At 42.6% G+C, this 24,803-nt stretch overlaps 1 protein-coding gene across 2 annotated transcripts; it reads right to left on the reverse strand.

The window, feature by feature from the left end:
- Window positions 1–305: 305 nt before the first annotated feature.
- si:ch73-105b23.6 (fibrillin-1) lies at window positions 306–21,779 on the reverse strand. Of its 2 annotated transcripts, XM_052080972.1 has the most exons (25): window positions 21,593–21,779; window positions 18,478–18,533; window positions 16,294–18,375; window positions 15,436–15,558; window positions 13,317–15,305; window positions 12,786–12,919; window positions 12,031–12,198; window positions 11,756–11,935; window positions 10,170–10,761; window positions 9,654–9,803; window positions 8,914–9,131; window positions 8,547–8,622; window positions 8,169–8,459; window positions 7,714–7,950; window positions 7,476–7,628; window positions 6,751–6,929; window positions 5,462–5,654; window positions 5,270–5,389; window positions 5,078–5,197; window positions 4,275–4,295; window positions 4,120–4,181; window positions 3,804–3,996; window positions 3,466–3,594; window positions 3,189–3,339; window positions 306–728 (listed from the first exon to the last, which is right to left on the reverse strand). In XM_052080972.1, exons 1-25 carry the CDS (start codon window positions 21,742–21,744, stop codon window positions 587–589), a joined length of 7,911 nt encoding a protein of 2,636 aa, XP_051936932.1. In that variant the 5' UTR covers window positions 21,745–21,779; the 3' UTR covers window positions 306–586. The 2 variants fall into 2 exon arrangements, with proteins under 2 accessions (XP_051936932.1, XP_051936931.1); XM_052080971.1 differs by having other exon boundaries at window positions 8,169–8,622.
- Between the last annotated feature and the right edge of the window lie 3,024 nt (window positions 21,780–24,803).

Below are 24,803 nucleotides of genomic sequence, written 5' to 3' on the forward strand. Positions count from 1 at the left end.
GTTTTCTCCGGGTGCTCCGGTTTCCTCCCACATTCCAAAAACATGCGTGGCAAGGTGATTGAACACTCTAAAAATTCTCCCTAGGTGTGAGTGTGAGTGTGAGTGCGAATGGTTGTTCGTTTCTGTGTGCCCTGTGATTGGCTGGCAACCCATTCAGGGTGTCCCCCGCCTACTGCCCGAAGAAAGCTGGGATAGGCTCCAGCACCCCCCGCGACCCTAGTGAGGATCAAGCAGCTCAGAAGATGAATGAATGAATGAATGTTTGCAGGAGTGAAAATCCAAACATCCTCATCAAACTTGGCCAATACTCAGCGGGAGGAAAAAGACAAAATGCAGCCTTTGAAAGTCACTCAGGTTTACTTGTTTTCACAATAATAATAATAATAATAATACATTTTATTTGTGGGCGCCTTTCTAGAAACTCAAGGACACCTTACAACAAGCAGCAACAATATAAATAAGTCATTGGTCTTCTTTATAAAACATCAGCTTCAAAAGTGCTTCTGGTATGTTTTGTATGTCTGTGTGCATGCTGTCTTTTCTGTATGTTCCAAGATTGGATGCAATGATGTCAATTCAGCATGTGCTATCTGACGCGTTGCCGGGGTGTGATGTTGTCTATGATCCGGGGACTGCAGTGGGTCACGTAGTGCAGAGTAGGGTCAGAGTAGTTGAAGGGCTGAGGATTGTTTGCTTCTCGTACGTTACCTGCTAACAAGTGAGGCAGACTGAAAGGAAAACAAAAGAAAAAAAGAAGTCATCAAGCAGGTTTAACTTTCTCATAAATACAATAATCCTGTCTAGCGGCTGAAGAGTTTTGTTTTCTTCAACTTTACTTTAAATTGTCCCTAGTTGTGAGGGTGAGCGTGGATGGTTGTTCGTCTCTGTTTGCCCTGCGATTGGCTGGCAACCAGTTCAGGGTGTCCCCCGCCTACTGCCCGGAGACAGCTGGGATAGGCTCCAGCACCCCCACGCACCCCCTGCCACCCGAGTGAGGATCAAGCGGTTCGGAAGATGAATGAATGAATGAACATCTTCAACTTGCACAATCTGAGTCGTTACCTTTTAAAAAGTGTGAATCATGCTAACTTGTGTTATTACACTTTGTGGCCAAGAGGGACAAACAGCTCTGTGTAATTTGGATGTGTCGTGATTGTCTTTCTGCGTTTAGTGTGAATTTGCAATTTACACCGGGCATACAATAATCTCAATCAATTCATGGATACGTTTGGTTCAGGCCTCGTGCCATATTCATCAACGAATGAATATTAATGCAGAATCCATCGATCCATCCATTTTCTGATCCGCTTATCTTCATGAGATTCACAGGTGTGCTGGAGCCTATCCCAGCTGTCTTTGGCCAGTTGGCGGGGGACACCCCGAACCGGTTGCAAGTCAATCCCAGGGCAAACATAAACAAACAATCATTCACACTCACAATCACACCAAAGGCAATCTAGAGTGATCAATTAATTTACCATGCATGTTTTTGGAACGTGGGAGTAAAACGGAGTACCCGGGGAAAATCCATGCAGGCACAGGGAGAACATGCAAACTCCATACAGGAAAGCCAGAATCAAACCCTGCAACTCTGCACTGTGAGGTTGACGCGCTAACCAGTTGACCACCAGGCCCCAATGCAGAATCCATAAGAATAGAAGTAAAATGAAATTCTAAAATATTATATATATATAGGTAGATATACTAGATATATTTTGTTTTCTTATTTGCAGATGAGGTGTTTTTTTTTGTTTGTTTGTTTGTTTTATTTTTAGGAGGGGTGGGGCATTGCGGTTTGTTCTCATAGCACAAGCTTGAAAAGATTATTTCATCCCACCCACCTCACCATATCATGATTCAATCTAATCCAACATTGTAATCCTACAATACGAGAGCCACGTCCCTCCATTATATCCATAGGGTCTAGTTGACGGAAAACACAGAAAGTGGGCCAGTCATCGCGGGGATTATGTGCCTCTAACACCTAGCACAGATGCCATACATCTGTCGAGACATGGACACAGCATGCCGCACAAAGTCACCTTGTACTCAAATCGGCCAGTGAGCACTGTATCCAACATACAGAATTATTCAAACTATTCATTCAGTGTACACTGGAGATATGAAATTCCAACAATGACCTGTGATTATTACGTGCACATATTCATTCATTCATTCATCTTCCGTACCGCTTGATCCTCACTAGGGTCGCGGGTGGTGCTGGAGCCTATGCCAGCTGTCTTCGGGCAGTAGGCGGGGGACACCCTGAATCGGTTGCCAGCCAATCGCAGGGCACACATAGACGAACAACCATCCACGCTCACACTCACACCTACGGACAATTTAGAGTGTTCAATCAGCCTGCCATGCATATTTTTGGAATGTGGGAGGAAACCGGAGCACCCGGAGAAAACCCACGCAGGCCCGGGGAGAACATGCAAACTCCACACAGGGAGGCCGGAGCTGGTATCGAACCCGGTACCTCTGCACTGTGAAGCCGACGTGCTAACCACTGGACTACCGGGCCGCCCGCGTGCACATATGTTTATTTTAAAAATGACACTATTTGTTTAGCGCAGGGGTCACCAATCTTTTTGAAGCTGATAGCAACTTCTTTTGTCCCGATGTTAATCGTTTGATCCTGTCAGATCTCGCTTGTGACAATACCCGCTTGTGAAATAACACATTTGCACATATTACCTTGAAGAATGTTAGTATTATTATGTTTTCATGAAGAATGATTATGTCAAGAACGTGAGCATCTGAATGAATTCTCACAAGAAATAGGCAACAGATAATTATCAATATGCAACATTGTATTGAATGTACGCAATGTTCAAATTATTATTTGTACGACATTCTTTAAAAAATCACAATGTCCTGTCCTAGGTTAGCTTTTTTTTTTTTTACGAACAGGCCTGCTGCTAACATGGTGGTGACCTCTGCGTTTTTCTTTACGGTACCGGTACTTTAAATAATGCATTTGCCTTTCTCTCTTTTTTTTACCAAATGAAAATTGTGTCCCAGCTAGTTATGGTAGGACAGTGGCCAGTGTTGTTACTAATGAGAAGTTATTGCGGGGCAGATAGAACTTCTGGAGCATTGCACACCACACAGCTTGTGGAGCCCTCCGATGCAATTTGCAGGTTTAATCAACAGTTGTTATATATGTCGCTCTCATGACTTACTCTCCAGTCACTGTCTTCTTGCGGCAACAGCCTAAACAGGCCAGTGCAGCCAGAAGAAGCAACATGGGGATGCCAATGCCAAGAACCAGGCCCAGTATAAGGTCTAGGTTGTCGTCGTTGTTGTTGTTGTTGTTCACGTTGTCCCTATCTGCTAAATTTGAAATACAAATGTTATTTGACACAGACTTCTTCTGCAAAGTGACAACAACACGGCATTTCTTTCGGCTTTGGTTCAATGCAAATGGTATGAGAACTCATTCCTCTCACATATACTCACTTAATACGCACGATTGTGTTTCATCCACATCAGTGGTGCCATTACACACACACCTGTAGCCTCCATAAGTGTTGATGCAAAGGGCAGGGGGCACACACATGGCCACTTTGGCCTTACACTCATCCAGGTCTGTGGGTGGGAAGGCATTGAGCACTTTGGAGAGACAAATCTCCAACAAGACATTTTCTACTCTAGTATGACAAGACATAGGCAGTCTGGAAATATTTGGTCAACACTCAATATATGATGATACTGCTTGTCTCACTGAAAATCATAGTGTGATGACATTTGCAAAACTTAAAAAAGTTTTTAAATCTCGAAGAGTAGTGTGTGTTTACCATCAACGTCTACGTTGCTGATGTCATAGTTGCTGCTGACTCTGGCCAGGTAGTCTCTGATGTACCAGTGAGGTGTGTCACTGGACACGTTGATGCGATACTCAACCGGATGCAGACCGGAACTCTGTCCTGGATCCTTCTCACTGGCATTATAAAATTTGTTCTGGAAGCCCAGGGACAGAATGTTTATCAGCTGGAAAAAAACCCACAAAGAAAAAATATATTTGTCATTTGTCTGTTAATTTGATTATGATGGTCATTGTAACTTGTCACTAGCCTCCAGCAATCAGTTATTGCCACAGACCCACCAACCCACCTGCTCCAGGCCATCAGCTCTGTTACTCCTCCAATCCATAGACACACTGAACACATTGCTCCCTGTAGACACATTAACCCATCAACACATGTGTGACGGATGACCTTATGACCAAATATGGACATGGTTAGTATTACAATTAATCCATTCATTACCTGGAGGATTGGCAGAATCCCCTGCACAGTTAAAGATAATCCATGTATTAGTATTATTGATGTCACAGCAAGTAAAGCTATGCAAATTGGGACCACTAACATATTGGCCCGAATATAAGATGGTGTTTTTTGCATTGAAATAAGACTGAAAAAGTGGGGGTCGTCTTATATTCGGGGTCTAGACACTACACCCCTTCACGACGCTAGATGGCGCCAGATATCATTGAAGCGAATGCTGAACTTGACCCCCCTGGCCAAAGCGAACCCCTGTCACAAAGAATAAAAATTAAAATAACGGTAGCACGAAGAAGAAAAATGAAAAAATAGCAGTAACAAAGAAAAGAGAAGAAAATAATAGAAGAGATAACAGAAAATTGAGAAACGTAGTGACAATCATATTTAAATAATGATTTAATAATTTATTTAAATGTTCAGATATTTGAATGAGGCGAAATAACATGATTTCTCTTTCAAATACTGTATATTGTTGGAATCATTTTTTTCAGATGTACTGTAATTATTTTCTGTAAAAAAAAATAATTTGGTGTTCAAAAAGTCTTTTTTCAAATTTGAGGCTTGAAAAAGAGGGGGTTGTCTTTCAATCAGGGCCGTCTTATATTCGGACCAATACGGTAAATTAATAGTGGTCCCAAGTACAGCAAGGATCAATTCATTACATTTGCATGTTAGTGCTTGTGAATGCTCAGATCATGAGCAATTGGACTCAAATATTGCTTTTCTTTTGAACGTACTGTACCTCTTACAAAGTAGTTTCCATTAAGGAGTAAACAGATTTTACATACCGCATCCATCAGAGTCCTGAGCGTTCTGGTATCTGCAGAAGCAGTCGACAGATCCCGGTTTGTTCTTACACTCAAATTTGGCATTGGGACACGTCGACATCTCGGCACACTCGTCTATATCTTCAGTACATTCACAGACAGCGGATTAGTTTGGGTGAAGGTGGGATTCTTTCCCTCCAAGATGTTCCTTACCAGTGCAATTGAAGCCATCTCCGAAAAAGCCGGGTTTGCACGTGCAGGTGAAGTTTTGTTTTGTGCTGAAGCAAGTCGCATCCTTGTGGCAGGGGAGGGTAAAAGGGGGCAGGCACAAGTCTGGGAAAGTACGCAGAGAAGCAAGACTGAGGAGTGAAATTGCTTGTTTGAACCCATTTATTTGTGACTGACCATGCTCAAAGCACTTGTATCCCTGCTTTCCGTTGGACACAGTTTTATTTGGGCACTGTCCACAGTTGAAGGTCCCGCTCTGTAAATTCAATTGACACGGTACCCCTCGGAAACACGGCTTACCTTTACACGGGTCTGCAATATTGCCACAAAACTTCCCGCTGAATCCTTTCGGGCATACACACCCTAATACCTGGGACACAAGTGATAAGGTACATTTTAGGGACTGACTGATGCATTTTTACGACAGACACGTCAGAAGGCAGAGTATGAGGTTTTCCTCGAGTCGGCCGAATATCCTGGAAAAACTGATGACAAGTCCTGATTCCAAATCCAACTGCAATTATCAATGATCACCATGACGCTCTCAATGAAAATTAGCGCTCTTGACAAAAGAAACCATGCAAGCCCAAGCTATGACATTCGCTCCATGGTATATTTTATGAATGAGCCCATATCAGTAGGTTTAGGATCAAAAGTAGATCTTTTCTTTCTCCAAATGCTAGCCATTTAATTACTTTGGAAAAACTACATTTTAGTCCACAGGTTTTGTCCCAATCTCTCTACTTTTCAACAAATTCCAACGTTGTCTTTATCCTTTGGCCTTTTTTTCAAGAAGTCTTCAGCAAACAGGCAATTATTTCCCCTTCACCGCTGCCCTCTGGAAGTTGTTGTCACGAACTGATGCTTCGTTGGGTCCATCTTAATGGATCTGTACATTCTGAAATTCTGTCTTCAACTGCTGTTGTTTTCATTGGTGTAGCTGTTCAGTGTCTATTACTTTGTACGCCAGTGGGTTTCTTCCATCATCTGGGGAAATATTTTAACTGGGGATCGGCAATTTTTGTACAATGGCTGTGACTGATGAAAAAAAAAATCTTCTTTCTGCTTCAAAATCACTTGCTTTCCTCACTTGCTTCAACAGCTCGCTGACGTTCACGTCGTTAACACCGCTGACTTTAAATGTAGTCCATATAGATAAAATCCAAAGCTGGAGCTGAGCGTCGACAGTCAGCACTATATCATCAACAAAACACTCCTTTCAGAGAAATGTACAAATAATGGATGGGTTATAACAAAAAGATCATACAAAGTGTATATCCAGATCTAAGTACTGGAAATAAAACCTTTCGCTAGTCTCATATTCTATGTTTCGATATGTCATCGCCAAACGCTTTTGTTAAGGAAAGAATACGCCTAACTGGTTGAATAGTTTTGGAGGCAATTACAGAGTGTATGTGAATAGTCCAATACTTTGTATGAAACATTAGCTTCTCTCAAAGGTTTACCTGGAACTTCCCCTTAAGGTGGTTTTCAATGATGCTGTCAGACAGACAGGTTCCTCCATTAAGGCAGTTGCAGATGCGGAGAATGGGGGTAAACAAGGAGCTGGAGAGCTTGTCTGTGACCTCAATCGTAAGCTTGACGGGCTCGGTGCTAAGGGGCATCCAGGTGAAGTGACCATCAACTGGATTGGAGAAAGCATGTGTGGTCTGATTGGACCTCAATCATATTTTGCAATGAGACAGTCAGAAATTATACCGCAATGAGCAAGATCCAAAATAGGAGGAGTGAGGTAACTCTCTCCACTCAGATGAATTTTCCTCACAGATTACCTGTTTAGTAATTTGGTAGAGTTCAGAAGTGACTTGAGAACATACATACAATAAAAGCAAACTACAGGAACAAGATGTATGCTTCCATCTCATAACAAGTCATCCATCAATCTATTTTCTAATCCGCTTATCTTCCCGAGGGTGGTGGGCATGCTGGAGCCTATCCCAGCTGTCTTCGGGCACTAGGTGATGGACACCCTGAACCGGTTGCCAGCCAATCACAACTCAGAACAAGTTAATAGTCCTTTACTTTGTGTTGCGCTTCGGAAACAAAATCTCATCTCCCCGTCCAACAGTTGTAAGTAGATCTGCATGCTCCCTAAACATGACTCGGCCAGTTTGGGTCATCACTCATCAAGGGTAAGAAACAAGCCTTTGTATGTTTTTGTGCGTCTCACCACTGCCGATGGAGGTCCGTGGGGGTCGTGGGAAGAGCATTGAATAAATTATAGGATCCCCATTAGGATCCTGGGCAATAATTTGTATGTTGACAGTCGAGTTGACCTGAGCTTGGATCAGTGTTGGTGCTGTCACGATGGGTGGTGTGTTGCCTACCAGAACAGACAGATACAGCTCATGAAATACTGTATAGTCAAAGGTAGAACTCACGGGTTCAATAATATGAGGATGTCTTACCGTATGTTTGGGCCAAACTTTTGTATTGTTTCTCTGCGTTCAGAGTTTGAAGCCCCAGGTTTGAAGTGTTGGATGCAAGACTGTCATGCACACAGCGCATGCTGCCTTGGCAGGTTCTCCTCAGATCTTCCACCACATCAGGACTGTAGTCCTCCAGCAATTTATTAAAGGAAACTGGTTCAAATGGGTCCAGTGGAGGGGAAGAGAACAGCAGGCTCTCTGGTTGTGGGACTGCCCCTATAGACACGGTTTGTACTGTAATTCGGGTGTGCGGTTTGAAATAAGAAATGTACCACAAATACTTGAACCGACCGAGTCCATGTAACATTCGTTCCAATAATTGCACTTGTATTACAAATGAATATATCACAACACACATGCTTAGAGTCAAAGTGATGCAAACATTTTGCTCCCAGGACAATCCAATAATGTAAATGTATCTGCAATTCACTGACAGGATAATCCAAAAAGATGCAGCTTGTCTTCCGGGGGCGGGTTATGGTCAACTGAGGACAGCAGCCGACCATCAGACATGAGGAAGTCGTCTGAGCGGTTGTTACTCCAGAGGCCCATGAGACCCACTGTTCGGTTGTAAAAGGTCTGGGGAACCTCCAACATGGCTGCCAGCTGGTTGTGGCCTTCCACACGCCAAACCAGCACATGCAGACCAGCGGCATACAAAGCTGCGCAGCGATCCAATGAAACACAGCGCACAGCAAAGTCTCTTTCTCCCATGTGAACGACACCTGATGAACATAATTTATCACACAAACAAAGGTTAGCCGTTTCATAACACACACGGTGTTTAATGGTGTGTTGTGTGTAGCTGTTACCAACGGTGACACCAATTTCTGCATTATCTATAAACACCCGCAGTCCTTCTCCTTTCTCTGCACATCTCCATTCAATCTGTAAGAATCAACCAAATATAGGTACAGTACATGTTTTATGCTTGGAAACGTTTTTTTTTTCATAACAGTGGTTTTATTTTGAGAAGGCATCAATTTTTGATTAGGTTTGATGATTTGCATACTCTTAATTCTGAGCCTGTCAAATGTATGTATGGAAAAAAATTGCATTGAAAGTCTTCAAACAAAAAGTCTTCAGAAGAAAGACTAAAAAATCCTTAAACTGAACTCACGAATACACCCACACGCTCATTTTTGGTATCATTTTTTCGATACACACAAGAACACTGACCTTGCCAATGCCCTGGTAGAAAGCAGCGATGCGTACCACCACTGGGAAGTTAATGCTCCCATTTTTGTGTGTGTGCAGTCTCGCAGTCTGTCCTTGGAGGGTGAAGATATTAGATCCAGTGTTGGAAGAGAGCCGCGCGATCACAAACTCTCCGAGTGCCTTAAAGGAGTACTCTGTGCCATCAAAGGTGATGAAATGAAGGCTGCCATAAACGAGTGCTGTGGTGGGAAAATGCAGATGATTTTGCAGCAAATGACGACAAACTTTTGCAAGAATAAAACAATTGAAAACACTAAAAAATATATTTCAATTCAATTCCACTGATATAGTGTTTCTCTATTTTCAAGGTCCACTTTCACAGTACTACTTTCACCTCATTCATCGACTGATAATGCGACCAGCGACCGATTCCTGCTGAAAGGTAATTGGACGAGGCTGTGGGTGAAGTGGAATTGGAACCCTCAATCATTGGTTGAGAGATTTGACAACTCAGCTGAGCCAAGCCACTTCCGGTGTTTTCTATGGATGCTGTCATTCATGTTTAGTCGTTGAGCATATGCTGTACTTTACATTAAAGATGATGTGTAATTCAAACATTAATCTGTATGTGTATCATGCCTGCTGTTTCAGTTGGCTGTGTATGAATGATTTTCATCTAAAAAATAAAAATGAAATCTGCAGCTACTGTGTGAGGCATTGACAGTTAAAAAAAATTATTTACAACAAAGAGAGCCCATTACCGACACCCTGCGTTGCGCTGTTGCCTAGCTTGGAGCCATTCAGACTGGCCCAGCTATAACCTCTGCAGCGGTCGATTGGCCGTTTTTTGAGGTAAAGGTGACAAAGAGGAGACTCAATGCAACACCACTGGAAAGGTAGCAGATCTTCAACTAGAGATAGAAAAAAATGACAGCACATTTTATATAAGAGAAGCTGATGTCTTAAAGCAAAAAGTTCCGTATACATAAATACTGCAGAACGGTCGCACTAATTTCAGCTGTCTACGACTTATTTTACTCTTATTACATTGCAAGCGCACCAAATGAATTAGTCAGCTTCCTGAAATTCTATGCATGATTTCTTAAAATGTGGCTACCGTACAGTATGTCTTAGTCATGCTCCTTACATAAATACATTGAAGACTGTTTTGGTTTGGGAGGCATTGAGCTCATAATCATTGCACTCCTAAATATTTTTTTCTCCAAAAAGCAATCACTGAATGCCGTCTTTGCCTAAAATACAATGGCATGTATTACCGATATGTTTCTGGGTACTTTGTCTTGAGAAGTAGCGCTCATTGTAACCTGCCAACAGAGGCCCCTGAAGATCATACACACATCTCTTTCCTGATCCATATTTGTTGGCAAAAAATGAGCGGAAGATGTGGCCCCCATCACCACCCCATCTCTGACCCCTCAACGTCTTCAGCTGTGATCCTTGTTCAGCGGTATCTTGCAAAAAGGACAAATCTTCTAGAGCCTGGGCGCGGGTACAGTGACACAATGGTAAGCCGTCAGTCCAGTCAGCAGGATCAGGCTCCTTCGTTGCCCATGCCTGGCACATCAGTCCTGGGTTCGCCTCAGACTCATGAGGTCCACTTAAATCATAAACAAGCTTGCCAAACTTCCCCATAGGCCCTCTCACTTGTTGCGGCCTGTATCTTCCCCCTGGGCCAAAAATGTTTCCTGGGGGAGTAGTGGGCTCTTTGTGGGTGCTTTTGCCATCCATATAGCCGATAACGGCGTCATGATGTTCTCTCTGGCCCGGGCCCCATCTCATCTCTCCGTATTGCAGGAGGGCAAAGGACTGTATTCCATCTGTGGTCAGAATACACTGGAAAGTGTTTGTCTGTAATGAACACACATCGTGTCAGTTAATGAACACATTTCATTGCTTTGTGAATGCTTCCACGCTTCTGTTGTATGTACCGACAATGTGTGCATGAGCGAGACATAATCAGGCTGCAGGAAATTATCTCATTTCACCAAGGCGATCAGAAGATTACACTTGTCCATCAAAACTTGTCATCAGAGTAGGCTTTATGTGTTCTCAAATGTATTTTTGATGTTGGTTTAAAAAATGTCTTTTCATTTTTTTTAAAAATTGACCTACTACATAAAAGCTTGCGTACTTTTACCATGCATTTGTTGTAATTTATAGTACAATTAGGAACATCTGCTTTAGAAAAATGAGGGCAGATTCAGAATCAGTGCCCCCCAAATTCCACAAATGTTTATTTGTATCTCTAATTTAAAAAATAATAATAATTAAAAGTGGGTTGACAATTGTTGACGCTCACCCTCTGTTTCCTTCTCGAGTTCCTGAACATAATGTATCGGCTTTGCATTTAAGGGAACAGACCCCGATTTCACACTGAGTACATTGACTCTTGTCAAATGAAACCAGATATTGATGACATTATTTATAAAACATTTAATTTCGGGGTTGAATGGAATGATCTGTTTGGATGTAGCCAATAGCAGAGGTGGCCAGCATCATATGGAGATGTTTATGGCAGGATAAAACATCCAAATATGGCTTTGGCCATTATTTTAGGAAGGTGACAATATGTTGTCTGTATGCAAGGCAACAGAAAATGAACTGTATTTCGTTCGTTAAACCTGCCTCAAGGGGGCGCGTTTGTTCAATTTATTAATTCCAGATGAGCAGACACATTAAAAGGGACCAGCTAACGATAACAAGCTTCTGATGTTAGTCTTGGCTTTGGTATGCATACTAGTTATCCGTGTCCAATTTCATGCACACCTAAATACATGTCTAGTTTTATACAAGCGTTGTTTTCATGATTAGGAGTATTTTGTCATACAGTGACTGATGTTACCTCTGACTGATTGATCTTCTGGTACGACACAGGCATTACATGGTCCCAAGTGATTTTGAGGATCCAAGAAGGACTGAATGCAGGTTTTCCTCTCTGGCTTTGAAATGTGGAAACATCAATGACTGTGCGATTGAAGACTATGTGGGAGTATACGTCGGCCATATCGGACTCATGGTATTCCTGGAAAAAGAAACAATGAGAGGATGGAATACCTGAGCTCTCAAATATTCTTTTTCAACGTCTTTCCCGGCCTTCAACTCCCAATGACATCAAACCTTGTAGAATAAACGTCCATCGCCTTGGGTAAGGTCAGCATCATCCCAGAACACCGCCAAGAGAAACACGTTCATATCAGTTGGAAACCCAGCGGCTAATGGAGCTGGAAACAGATACTGCTCATTCTCAGCAGCAGACTGAAATTGGACAAGGCCATTGTCAGAGAACTGGAACAGAAAAGAAAAAAAAAAGCACAGAGCTCAATGAAAACTGGAACTTTTATTGACTGTTCAATAAATTCTCAAAGATATCATATTGATCAAGATTTAACCATATCTTTTTAAATCCAAGTTGAAGAGTAAATGTTGATCCGATGCAGTGGCAATAAAAAGTATGTAAACCCTTGAGAATGAACTGGATTTCTACTCAAGTCAATCACATAATGTGATATGAGCTTCAATGTACAGCATTGTCAAACTAATACAAAATAATTACCGTGATATAAAAAGTCTACATACCCATTTTTCAAATGCCAGGTTGTGTAATACATAAAGACAAATAAGAGAAGTACAGTATAACGTAGATCATTGAAGTTTTCCACCTTCAATAGGACCTAGAAAACCCACGCAGGCCCTAGCATAACATGTCAGCTCCACACAGGGGGGACAGAGCTGGAATTCAACCTGGTACCTCTGCACTGTGAGGTTGACGCGCTAACCACTGGCCCACCGGGCCGCGACCATGCAGGCAGCCAGGTTATTCCAAAGCACTTTTTCTTGCAACTCTGTGAGATTTCCTCTTTTGGCAAACTTACATAAATTCTGTCAGATAATTTCCCCATGAATGGAAAACCTATCGGTGGTTTGATGTATGGAGACGTTCCATCTTGTGTGTCCATGTGTATTCTTGTATCACCAACTTCTGCTCCAAATGGGTACAGGTTGCTCTCTGTTGGTGCAATTCAAAGTGTTGATCAGGGCAACTGTTAAACCTACGAGCATTAACTTTATATTGGCCAAACTGATATATATTAAAATATGTGAAGGGACTTTTTTAAAAATAAAATTCAAACAGGACATAAGATGAAACAGCATCTGTAACAATTGGCTTCAATATCTTTAGCGTACCAGAAACATGTATACAATGCGTTGCAGGTAAGAAGAAAAGAAAATGATTTCAAGATAGCATATTGTTCAATGTTTCAATTAGAAATACCTACATTCCAATAAATTAAATTGAAATAATTCTTAAATTGCAAATGCTCTGAGACACACGCATCAAGGCATAGGGTGATGTGGACAAGTAAAAAAAAATCAAAATGAATAATAATAAATGTATAGCTAACCATTCCGGATTATGTCGCAGACTAAATTTTTCTCTGGACAGGAGCATGTGTAAGACCCTGGCAGATTTGTACAAGACGTTTGCCCAGGACATGTCACGGCTGACACACATTCATCAAAGTCCACACATCCTCGTTTTCCATGACCATTGTCTTTGGTTGCATTCCAGCCCTGGCTGCAGGTACATTTGAAACCTCCAACATGATTGGAGCAGGTGGCAGCAGAGTGACACTGCCCATTGGCCAGTTGGCATTCGTCAAGGTCTACACAATGGGGCCCAATACTCACAAAGCCATGGACGCATACACATACAAATGACCCCGGGGTGTTGTGGCACTGAGCTACAGGATGGCACGGATTGGTGAATGCCTCACACTCGTCTACATCTTCGCACCATGAGCCGTTTCCGGCGAAGCCCAGAGGGCAATGGCATGAAAAAGAACCGGGGTTATTCCAGCAACGCGCCAAGGAATGGCAAGGTAAATCCTCACATTCATTGGTGTCGACACACATTCTCCCCTCCTCATGGTATCCCAAAGGACAAATGCAGGTGTATGTTCCAGGAACATTGGTACACACCTGATCGAGGCGACAGGAGATGTTATAGCTGCATTCATCGATATCTTCACAACCTAACGGAAAGGAAGTGTACCCAGGATCGCACTCGCAGATGAAGGATCCCGCTCTGTTATTACAGGATGAGTGCTCAGGGCACAGGGTTATCGGGCCTTGACATTCATCTTTATCCTGACACTTGCTGCCATTTAGAATGAAGCCCTCATGGCAAGAACAACTGTAAGAGCCAGGGGTGTTGATACATGTCGACTGAGGCGGGCACGCTGTTGAGTTGCGTGAGTCTGAGCATTCATTGACATCAACACATGTTGTTCCATTACTCCAAAATCCAGTCATACACTCACAGTAATATGATCCGATCGCATTACTGCATGTGCCATTGTTGCAAATGTTCTCAAGATGAGTTTCATTGCACTCATCGATGTCCGTGCATAAGTCCTCGACGAAAGAAAATCCAGCATCGCATATACATTGGAAGCTGCCATTGGTGTTGATGCATGTGCTCTGTTCAGGGCATGTGGAGTTGCTCTGGCACTCATTAATATCCTCACAGGCACTGCTGTTATTTTGATAGCCTTCCCAACACTCACAGAAAAAGGACCCCACTGAATTCAGGCAGCTGGAGGAATCAGGGCACTGAATTTGGCCTAGAGAGCATTCATCTACATCTACACACGCGGATCCATTGCCAGAGAAGCCGGAGTCACAAATACACGTGTAGCCGCCATTGACGTTGCTGCAAGTGCTGTTGTCTCGGCAGGTGAAGTTCCCCATTGCACATTCGTCCATGTCCTGACAGTGTGTACCATTGTCAAGAAAACCTTGCCAGCATTCACAGAGGTAGGAGCCATTAGTGTTGAAACAGGAGGAGAAACTCGGGCATACTGGACCTTGGAATTGGTCACATTCATCCACATCGGCGCATTCTGAGCCATCGCCTTGATAGCCATCTTTGCACTGACAGTAGAAGGAACCCTGATAGTGGTGGCACTTGGCGAGGGGATGACAATTGGAACTGTTGTTGAGGCACGCAACTTCATTCACACAGGTCCCCTTGTCATATACCAGGCCAAAAATACACATGCAGGTGTAGGAGCCAATGGTGTTGCCGCATGTCATATTTGTGCTACAAGTGCTATTCTTTTGGCATTCATCGATATCCTCACAATCAAAGCCATCCCCCTGATAACCATCCTGGCACTGGCAGTCGTAATCTCCGTATGTGTTGTGGCACAAAGCCTGGGCACTGCAGTTGTGCGGCAGGGTGGAATTCTGCTCGCATTCATTTACATCTTGGCACTGAAAACCGTCACCCTCCATGCCGACTGGGCAGTCACAGATGAAAGATCCGGGTGTGTTTGTGCAGCTGGCAACGTTATGGCATCCTCCATTTTGGACTTGGCATTCATCAAAGTCTATAATTCATCCAAAATGGGACATTGTCAGGGAAGCGGTCCCACATGGAGATGAAGAAATCTCTCAAGAGAGTAACTAGAATGGAGCAAAATCATCATATTGTGCAATGAATGGGGAATAGACACTTACCAGAGCAGTTCTTGCCATCACCTGTGAAGCCACTGAGACAGAAGCAGACATGACTTCCCACTGTATTTTCACACTGAGAAAAGTCACTGCACTCATGTCGTCCTGTTTCACACTCATTTACATCTGACAGAAAAGGGGAGAAGGCAAAAGAAAGAATGAAAAAGACGGTTAGATACATATGAAACCTCCAGGGGAATCTGAGAACACAAATGTATGGAATATATCAACTCAAGTTTGAATTTCTTTCCCCCATAGGTGATCTAGGCCCGTCGCACAAAGAGCAACGTGGCTGGATCCGACTGAAATGTGAACTATATTCATGGAAGGCCAGAAGCTTTGCTGCGTTTCCAAATTGATATCACTGTGGAACATCGTCTCAATATCGCAGATGTTGCGGCTATGTGAAATGCCATGTTGTCTGCACGTGAGTTGTTGTTCACAAAAAAAAAAAATCAAACTGTTGACTTATGGGTATGATTTACCAATGTGGGATGTAAAGTGAACATACTTATGTTTTCAAAAAAATAATATAGTTTCAATTTCATATATACCTGTAGCTAAAAAAAAGCAAAGCGTGGAGAGCCTTGCATGGAAATGCATTCATACAGTCAATGAATGCGGTGATCATTGTTGTACTTTGCAGTAAGTTGGTACTTGTGTAAGGGTCAATTACCTATTAGCGGGTGTGAATTGTCAACTCTATGTTTTTGCAATTGTCCAATTTCCTTGAGTTTAGTCGCACGGTGCGGTCTAAGTATTGGTTTTTCCAATTGCTTTTGTGTTCTTTGTTTGATTTTTGAGAAAAAAATAATCATAACGACAATGCAAGAGGTAAAATATTTTCAATATTTGTCTTACCAGCACACTGAGTTCCGTTCAGAATGTAGCCTTGCTTGCAAACACAAGAATATGAACCAGGGACATTTACGCACTCAATGTCATTTTCAGGACAAATGTTTTCCCTTTGGCACTCATCGATATCAAAGCAAGTCAGCCCATCACCGATGTAACCCAGGTCACACACGCATTGATGTCCAGAAGGTGAGCGGTGGCACAGGCCACTCATGTGGCACCCCGGGTCACAGACCGGACTTGGTGGCACGCAAGTGTCATTCAGAGCGACTGTACCATTCAAACATGAGCAAACGTGTGCTCCGGGGGAGTTGACACATTTTGAGAAATCCGGACAAATGGCATCTGAGAGGAGGCACTCGTCCACATCCTGGCAGGAGAAGCCATCACCGTCGAACCCCTGCTGGCAGGAGCAGAAGAAGTCCCCGATAAAGTTGATGCAGAGTGCCCGTGGATGGCATGCGTCCATCACAGAGCACTCGTCGATGTCATCACACTGGGTGCCGTTGACCGCAAAGCCTCGCTTACAGGTGCAGGTGTGGGAGCCGACTGTGTTGAGGCACGTGGCATGAACATGGCAAGGATTCTCTTTACACTCATCGATATCGACGCAGTCCATTGTAGCGGCAGGACGGTAATATCCAGTCTGGCAAGGGCATTCGTACGAACCATCAACGTTCCTGCATTCTTCATTGACACCACACGGATTCTCCTGCGTCGCACACTCATTTACATCCTGGCAGAGAGTCTGGTTCAACAAGATGAATCCCCTTTGGCACAGGCAAGCGAAAGAGCCAAGGTTGTTCACACATGTAGCCTGATTTCTACAGCCTCCGTTATCCACCAGACACTCGTTCACATCACTGCACTGGATCACGCCGTCTCCAAAATAACCCACCTGACAGGTGCAGTTATAGATGCCGGGCAGGTTAGTGCAAAGTGCGTTGACGTGGCATTGAGTAGAAACGGAACATTCATCCACATCCACACACGTGAAGCCGTCTCCTCTGTAACCTCCCGCGCACTGGCATGTGAAGGAACCGGGTGAATTAGTGCAGACAGAGTAGGGGCTGCAAGGGTCTGCTGCACATTCATCCAGGTCACGACATTCAGAACTCATAAAGATGAATCCGCGACCACAGTCGCAGAAATATGACCCATTGGTGTTGACACACGTAGTAGTAGGAGGGCAGATGCTTGGTGTTTCACACTCATTAACGTCCTCACACAGTCTACCATCTCCTTCAAAGCCCTCCAGACAGGAGCACTCATAACTGCCAAGTCTGTTAATACAAACAGAATTGAGATCACAGTCATTGTCCTCATTGCATTCATTGATATCAACACAAGTCAAGCCATTTCCGACAAAACCGCTGTTGCAGTTACATCGGTACGACCCAATTGTGTTCAAGCAGTCTGCATAGAGACTACAGATGTTGCCTGCACATTCATCAATGTCCACACAGCTCCGGCCATTACTTTCAAAGCCGGTGCTACACGTGCAGCGATAAGTACCAGGTAGATTTTTACAGCCCTTGTAACCAAACAAAGATGGGCACACCTGCGAAATCTCTGAACATTCATCGATATCGAGACACAGGTAGTTCCCGTTGCCCTTATAGCCTCGATTACAGGTGCAAACGTAAGATCCGGGGTTATTGGTGCAGGTTGCATTCCAATGACAAATATTTGGGTTTGTGCATTCATTTTTATCGGTGCACTGGAAGCCGTTTCCCTCAAAACCGACTTTACATCGGCACTGGCGTCCGCCCTCAACGTTGCTGCAGAATGCGTTGGCATGACAGCCGCCGTTTTCTTTCTGACACTCGTCAATATCCTGGCAGTTAGTCCCATCTCCGGTGAATCCACTCAGGCAAAAACAATTGTAGCTGCCAAGGGTGTTGTTGCAGCGGGCCTTCGGATGACAACTGTGCAGGCCGCTGAGGCATTCGTCAATGTCTTCGCACAGAAGACCATCACCCTGGTAGCCCATTGCGCACACGCACGTGAAGTTGTTCTGGACTTTTAGACACTCTGCCTGTTGATGACACTTGCTGCCTGCCGCCTCGCAATCCTTCAGGTCAGCAACTGATAAGATATAGAGAGAAGAAGGTAACAAATGAAGAATCCAAATATTTTGGGAAAATGGTGTGTTTTTAGTATAAATGAGGTGACTGTGAGTTTGTTCACCTGCAGAGGAGTATTTTGGCATTGCCAAGAGGGTGATCAGCCACAAAAGTGGGAACCTGGAAGGGTAAAGAAAAGATTCTGTCACGCCGCGTGCTCGCCGACAGGTGGCGGATTTTTCCCTCCGCCTGTTCGGTGCACCTGCTCCCAATCTCGGACTGATTGCCCTCCTATATGAATGAGACTCCGGCAGTCCTTCCACTGCCGGAGAATTCCTTACCGTGCCATTGTTCTCTATCGCTAATCTCGTCGCTTGACAATTTCTCGCTGCCCTATTGCCTTACGGCCTCTACCTTTGCGTATTTCGTATTGTGACCAAATTGTTACCGTTACGGTTCTCCTATCTCGGTAGTTCCTCGCCCTTTATCGTTTCGCGAGCGTTTTCGGTTGTCTTCCTTATTTTCCTGGTCCTTATTTGACCAGCGTTTTCTGTTACCGTTTTCCCTGTTCGGGCTCCTTTTGTTCTTTATTAAAACCCTTTGTTTCTCACAAGATCTTTTCGTTGTCTGCTTTTCCTGGGATCCACCTCGTTTTTTCTGTTGTGCACGAGGCGATTTCTCATCGCCTCGGGCTCAACGTGACAGATTCAAAATGAAATGTCTGAAATATTTTCAAAACAAAGTGGAGGGGTTATATTCTTACAGTATGACAGTATATTTAAAATAAATACATGAAAGAAAGGGGTCATTCCATACAAGGAATGACAACATGCTGTGCTTCTGAAATTCAAACTCAAGAATTGACCAAAAGGATGAGCATTTGCATACCTGTCAAATTTTCGGAGCGCCAACCTGTATAAACTACCAAAAAAAATCCTTATAAAGAGCAAAAAATCCTTATAACATACCAAAGCATTTATTTGTCAAAATAACGGCAGAAAAAAACCCCATGAAATTTTCAATTATATTTATTGTAGATCTCCATAATACAATGTCTGGTTAATGTCTAATCATCATTCTACTTAGTGGCATTACTGTGTTCAGAGTTGTATTCCTACGTTACTTTTTTCACCAACTCCAAATGATTTGGAGTTGGTGAAAAAAAAACACGGAAATTTTCGGAATCCGTATGATTTGTGCGATACGGCCATGTACGTAACATTCACCACGAAATCCGTATGAATTATGGCTAAACCGTATGAGTTGACAGGTGTGCATTTGTTACATTTCATTTTCATACCATTAAAAAAATGACCTTGTCTTTTTTTTATGGCTCTGATGGCTCTGCAGATAAACACAACCCTAATCCTCATTTGACATGTGCTTCTCCAAGATCAAAACTGATTTTCAAAAGGGTTTTCTAATCTTTGTATAAAATAAAAAAAATAATACTATACATACAGTAGATTACGAAGCCTTTACCATTAGCTTGGGCTGCAGTGTATGACGGCAGGTCAGGGAAAAAACAGATTTCTGCAATAAATTACAGTTCGAAATGTTGTATTTTTCTGCAACAAAGAGATGACTGTTGTGGTCAGTGTACATGCTTTTCAACCAATAGAAATTGGTTGGACAGATGAGCAATCGACTGAATACACAAGACTGAATAAACATAAGCAGATAGGAAATGAAAAAGGAGTCCGGTGCAATGGTAGGGTTACAACAAGGAATCGTGGTGGAGAAGCCACTTCTCAGAGCAGTGGCGAGTGTGAAAAAGATGCGAAAGAGCAGACACGCAGGATGGAACAAGTGGAGAAAAGTGTCAGCTGTGACCTGTGGCGGAAGAAAATCAGCTCAACAGAAAGGTTTAAAGGATGATAGGTTCGGAGATGCTGGAAACGAGTTGAATACAGGAAAGAGTTACAGGTGAAAGAGGTGGCGATGCTGAGATTCTCTTTGGAAGTGACGAGTTTGCATGTGGAGTTTGCATGTTCTCCCCGTGTCTGCGTGGGTTTTCTCCGGGTCCTCCGGTTTCCTCCCACATTTCAAAAACATGCATGGCAGGTTAATGGAACCACTCGAAATTGTCACTAGGTGTGATTGTAAGCACGAATGGTTGTCTGTCTATGTGTGCCCTGCAATTTGCTGGTGTAATCATTCACGTCTCTGCAACGAAGTGATCATTTTAACAAATAAATCTGTTGTGTATAGGTTAACTAATGTCTAACCCAAAAGACCTGCTGTGCCAAGCGAGGAATTATATGAATAATAGGTCTATGTTGGTGCTGATTGAGTTACCATCTAGATGTCATGGTTCCCTTTAGGGCACGTCAAACTATTGTTTATGTTGTAGGACAATGATAATACAAAGGCTCCCATTACATAAATATTACAAAGAGTACCTAACTTTCAAAAGTTACTGTCCAAACTTACCTTCCCGTTAGGTTTTAAAGCGCAAATGTTTTTTTTTTGAGAGATGACTAAATTTTAAATGTGTTAAAAAGAAATTGACATATCATATTTTTTTTATTTGAATTGGTCATTCTTTGTACAGATTTGGCAAAAGGATTACAGTACTGAAGTAAGGTGAACATGAACCTAAATTGCAGTTTCAGAGTCATACAAGCTCATTACTCATAAATTACTTGGACGTTATTGTTACCAACCATGCTCATCTTTGACTCAGAAAAAAATGTATGCAAAATGTATCTTTTTGCACCCAATACACATATTATGGCACCACGATTATTATAATTATTATTTTTATCCGCAAGTGATAAATCACAAAACATTTGCTCCATTCTGCACTGATTGAAATGCAGTCAGGAATTGAATGTGTACCGGTACTCATAGATTTAATCAAAATTTCGGATCAATTGTACATCCACGTGAGAAAAGTGGACAAAGTATGTATTTGTATCGATAGGCATATTGTGAATATAGCCGTGTCAAAAAGTGGCCAATTTCATATTTTTTTCCCCACAAATCGATACGATTGGTTTACAAATTACTGAGCAAAATCAAGTTTCAAAAATGGCGTTCTCCCTTTGTTGATGCAATGTTAATGACTCAACAAACATGCCATTATGTTCGTTTTTTTCTGAGATGCAAGGATTTCGCCATACCTCAGCAATATCCTTCCATCCATCCCTCTTTTATCCGAACCGCTTTATGTGAATTAAATATCTGTCATCACAAGGGAAAAAAAGCAGCTTATCGGAGAACTGATTTACACTCACCCCATTCCCTTTCTCCTTGTTGGTCTTGTGTGTGTGAATTCCCCTGGTTCGGACCACACACTCTCAACCCGAAAAGTTTTCCTCACCACCTTCACATTAGTCCTCAAGAGGCTCCTTCTGATTCCTCCTCCTCTTCCTTTGTCTTGGTTCATCCACCTCAGGGAATCAGGACAATAAGGTGCACTGCCCTGACATATTAAACCTCTGGGAAGAGGAACACCCATATTCCCCTGGTTGTGTATAAGTGTTTACACAATACGTAGAGAAGGTGTACCTGGGGCTTTTTTTTTGCCTTGTTCACTGCAGTCAAGCATGTGGGGCATTGATGTGATTTTCGCTCTCCTGCTAATCGCGATGGACTAGTACAGCCTTTAAATGTTATTGCTACGTTCTTTTGTTGGTGTTTTTTTGAGGAACCTCCTCGCCTATTTGATCACATAGTTAAACCATGTGAGCTAAATGTCAAAACGGAATGCTGTGTCGGGTGAACTTTGCTTGGAGAATCACGATTGTCCAAATGCCATGTCATTTAAAGATCATTGTGCTTCAGGGATATTTAGGTGGGGTTTTTTCCCATGACACAACTGTGTCTCCTTCCTCTTTGAGATCTGTTCTGTCTGTTGCAAAAATGTGTCTTTCCCACTCATGTCCCATCAGTTGACAGGGGATTCCAAATTTCAATAAATTTGCATGAACTAGTGATGGGTCCAGCGACACCGATGCATTGACACATGCGCCGGGCTCACAGAGCAAACCACGTGTCGATGCATGTGCTGGCTCATTACGTCACGTGATTGACACGTGAACTGCATTGACACAGTCCAGGCTTCTAATTGACACACCGGCTGCGTTGACACAGTCCAGGCTGCTAATTGACACCTCGGCTGCGTTGACACAGTCCAGGCTGCTAATTGACACATCGGCTGTGTTCACACAGTCCAGGCTGCTAATTGACACGTGAACTGCACCGGTGCAGTTTAGACTGCATCGGCTGCTTGGCACAGTCCAGGCTGCGCCACTTTGTCCAGGGGGCGTCGACTCAGTGCAGAGGGCGTTGACGCAGCAAAAGCCCGCCACACAGTGTTTATAAGGAAGTGCGTCTGGCTAGTGGCTACACAATGCCACCTGCCGAAACAAGCCAGACCTCACTCACGCTCGCTTGTCGAAGTTCGTGTCAGTGCAGACTTCGTGTTCGTGCCTTGCCTTCCTTGCCGATTATGGAGCAGAGACGCAAATCATCCGCCGTGTGGGACCATTTTGATGTCCTGGAGAATAAGGTATTATTTATTTATTTATTCAAATCGCCTTCTGTCGCCGAGAGCCTCTCGGCGAGAGGCACTCAGCGAGTGCCTCTCAGATTATTGACACGTGTTTTACCATTCTAATCCAAATACATTTCAAGGTAACTCTTAGTTACTTCTTATTCACATTTCATTACAGGTGAAATGTCATACACCAACAGAAGCACCTCCACCATGCTGAGGCATTATCGGGCCAAGCATGAGAATGAAGTTCGCGATACACCCAGTATTACGCCAGGTATACAAACGTTCACTCATCTTTTCACGGTTGCTATGTTGATGATTAATTGACAATCAGTAATTATTATTGGTTGACTCTCCACTGCATGTTTGACAATCAAGGTTCCAGGAAGCAGCTGTACTGGAAGGACCAACACACTTCTTTCCCAAACCTCTCCCACCTCGCAAAGGAGTTCCTTTGTACGCCAGCCTCATCCGTCCCTTGTGAGCGTGTGTTCTCCACAGCAGGAGAAATCGCTTGTAAAAAACGCAACAGGCTGAAGTTTAAAACATTGGAGCATCTTATTTTTCTCAATAAAAATTTGTGAAATAAAAGCCCACAAGCATCCTCATTCAAATGATCTTCACATTATTTGAACACATTGAATGTTGCAAAATGAATGCATGGATGTGAATGATATTGTATACACTTCATCATCAAATCGATGAATGACCTTATTAAAATGTTTTTGGAACAGTTGTAGATGCAAAACTGTGCTGGCAGCTACATAATAATAAAAAATATCCCAAACCATAGGGATCCTCCCAAAAACTAAGGATGTGCTGAATAAGAGATCCTTGTACACATACTTTTATTACTTCCATATTTGACCTATTGTGTGGGAGTATGGGGAAATGCCAGTAAAACACTGTTTTGAAACTACAATACAAAGCAATCGGAACAATCATTGGTTCCAAATGGACGGAACCCACAAATCCACTGTTTATCAAATTAAACAATGAAATCTCATGACCTGATTGACTTCAAAATCGCCCAATTAATGTACAAAGCACACAATAATAACCTTTCCCAAAAGATCCAGAAGCTTTTTAAAATTTGAGAAAGTTGTCATAATTTAGGGGGTACTAATCTATACAAAAAAATCCAAAACACGAACGAACATCACACAAAGGAGTGTATCTGTAATAGGTGTAAATCTGTGGAATGATTCTGAAACGGACCAGTAAAATGAGGAACTCTCTTGTTGAGATTAAAAATGAATTCGAGAGTAGTACAAGACAACTACACAAATCAGAATTAAGCTGATAAATTCGATACACTCATGAAATATAGCAATACATCAGAAATACATTGATGAGATTATTTAATATATTAATGAAATGTAGCATCCATTATGAATATGAGAAAATCGACATATACATGTGCTCTAAAGAGTATGTACTGTATATACAAACCTAATGTAAAAATGTATTAGTACAGCATACATAAGGGTAAAAGCATTTGTTGATATTTAGACTTTCTTTCCTATTTAGAAAAATGATCAATTCATATATAAGAAGGGGTAGGACTCGGGGTAGGTTTTTTGCTTCTTTCTACTCCTTTGAACACATATTTGTGATGATGACTATTTTCTTTTCCTTTTTTTATATCTTACCTTCACCTTTTGCCAATTTATTACCAAATTGTATATTTTATATGTTCAATATACAAAACAATTTATCAGTCAGTTCAGTCTGTTAAGTGGGTTGGCTGCAGGGATCTTGAAGGTCCAGCAGGTGGCAGTGGTCAGTGACACAGTAGCAGCACAGTATCAACACAGTGTGTCAGTGTGTCGACACGCCTCATGAGGCCTCATGGACCCATCACTAGCATGAACATCTAAAATATTTAAAGCATATGCTCTTTACAACATAAGATGCACTGGAGAGTCAATGATAATAAGTAATTG

This window comes from Hippocampus zosterae, chromosome 11, assembly GCF_025434085.1.
Source record: "Hippocampus zosterae strain Florida chromosome 11, ASM2543408v3, whole genome shotgun sequence".
Taxonomy (NCBI): Eukaryota; Metazoa; Chordata; class Actinopteri; order Syngnathiformes; family Syngnathidae; genus Hippocampus; species Hippocampus zosterae.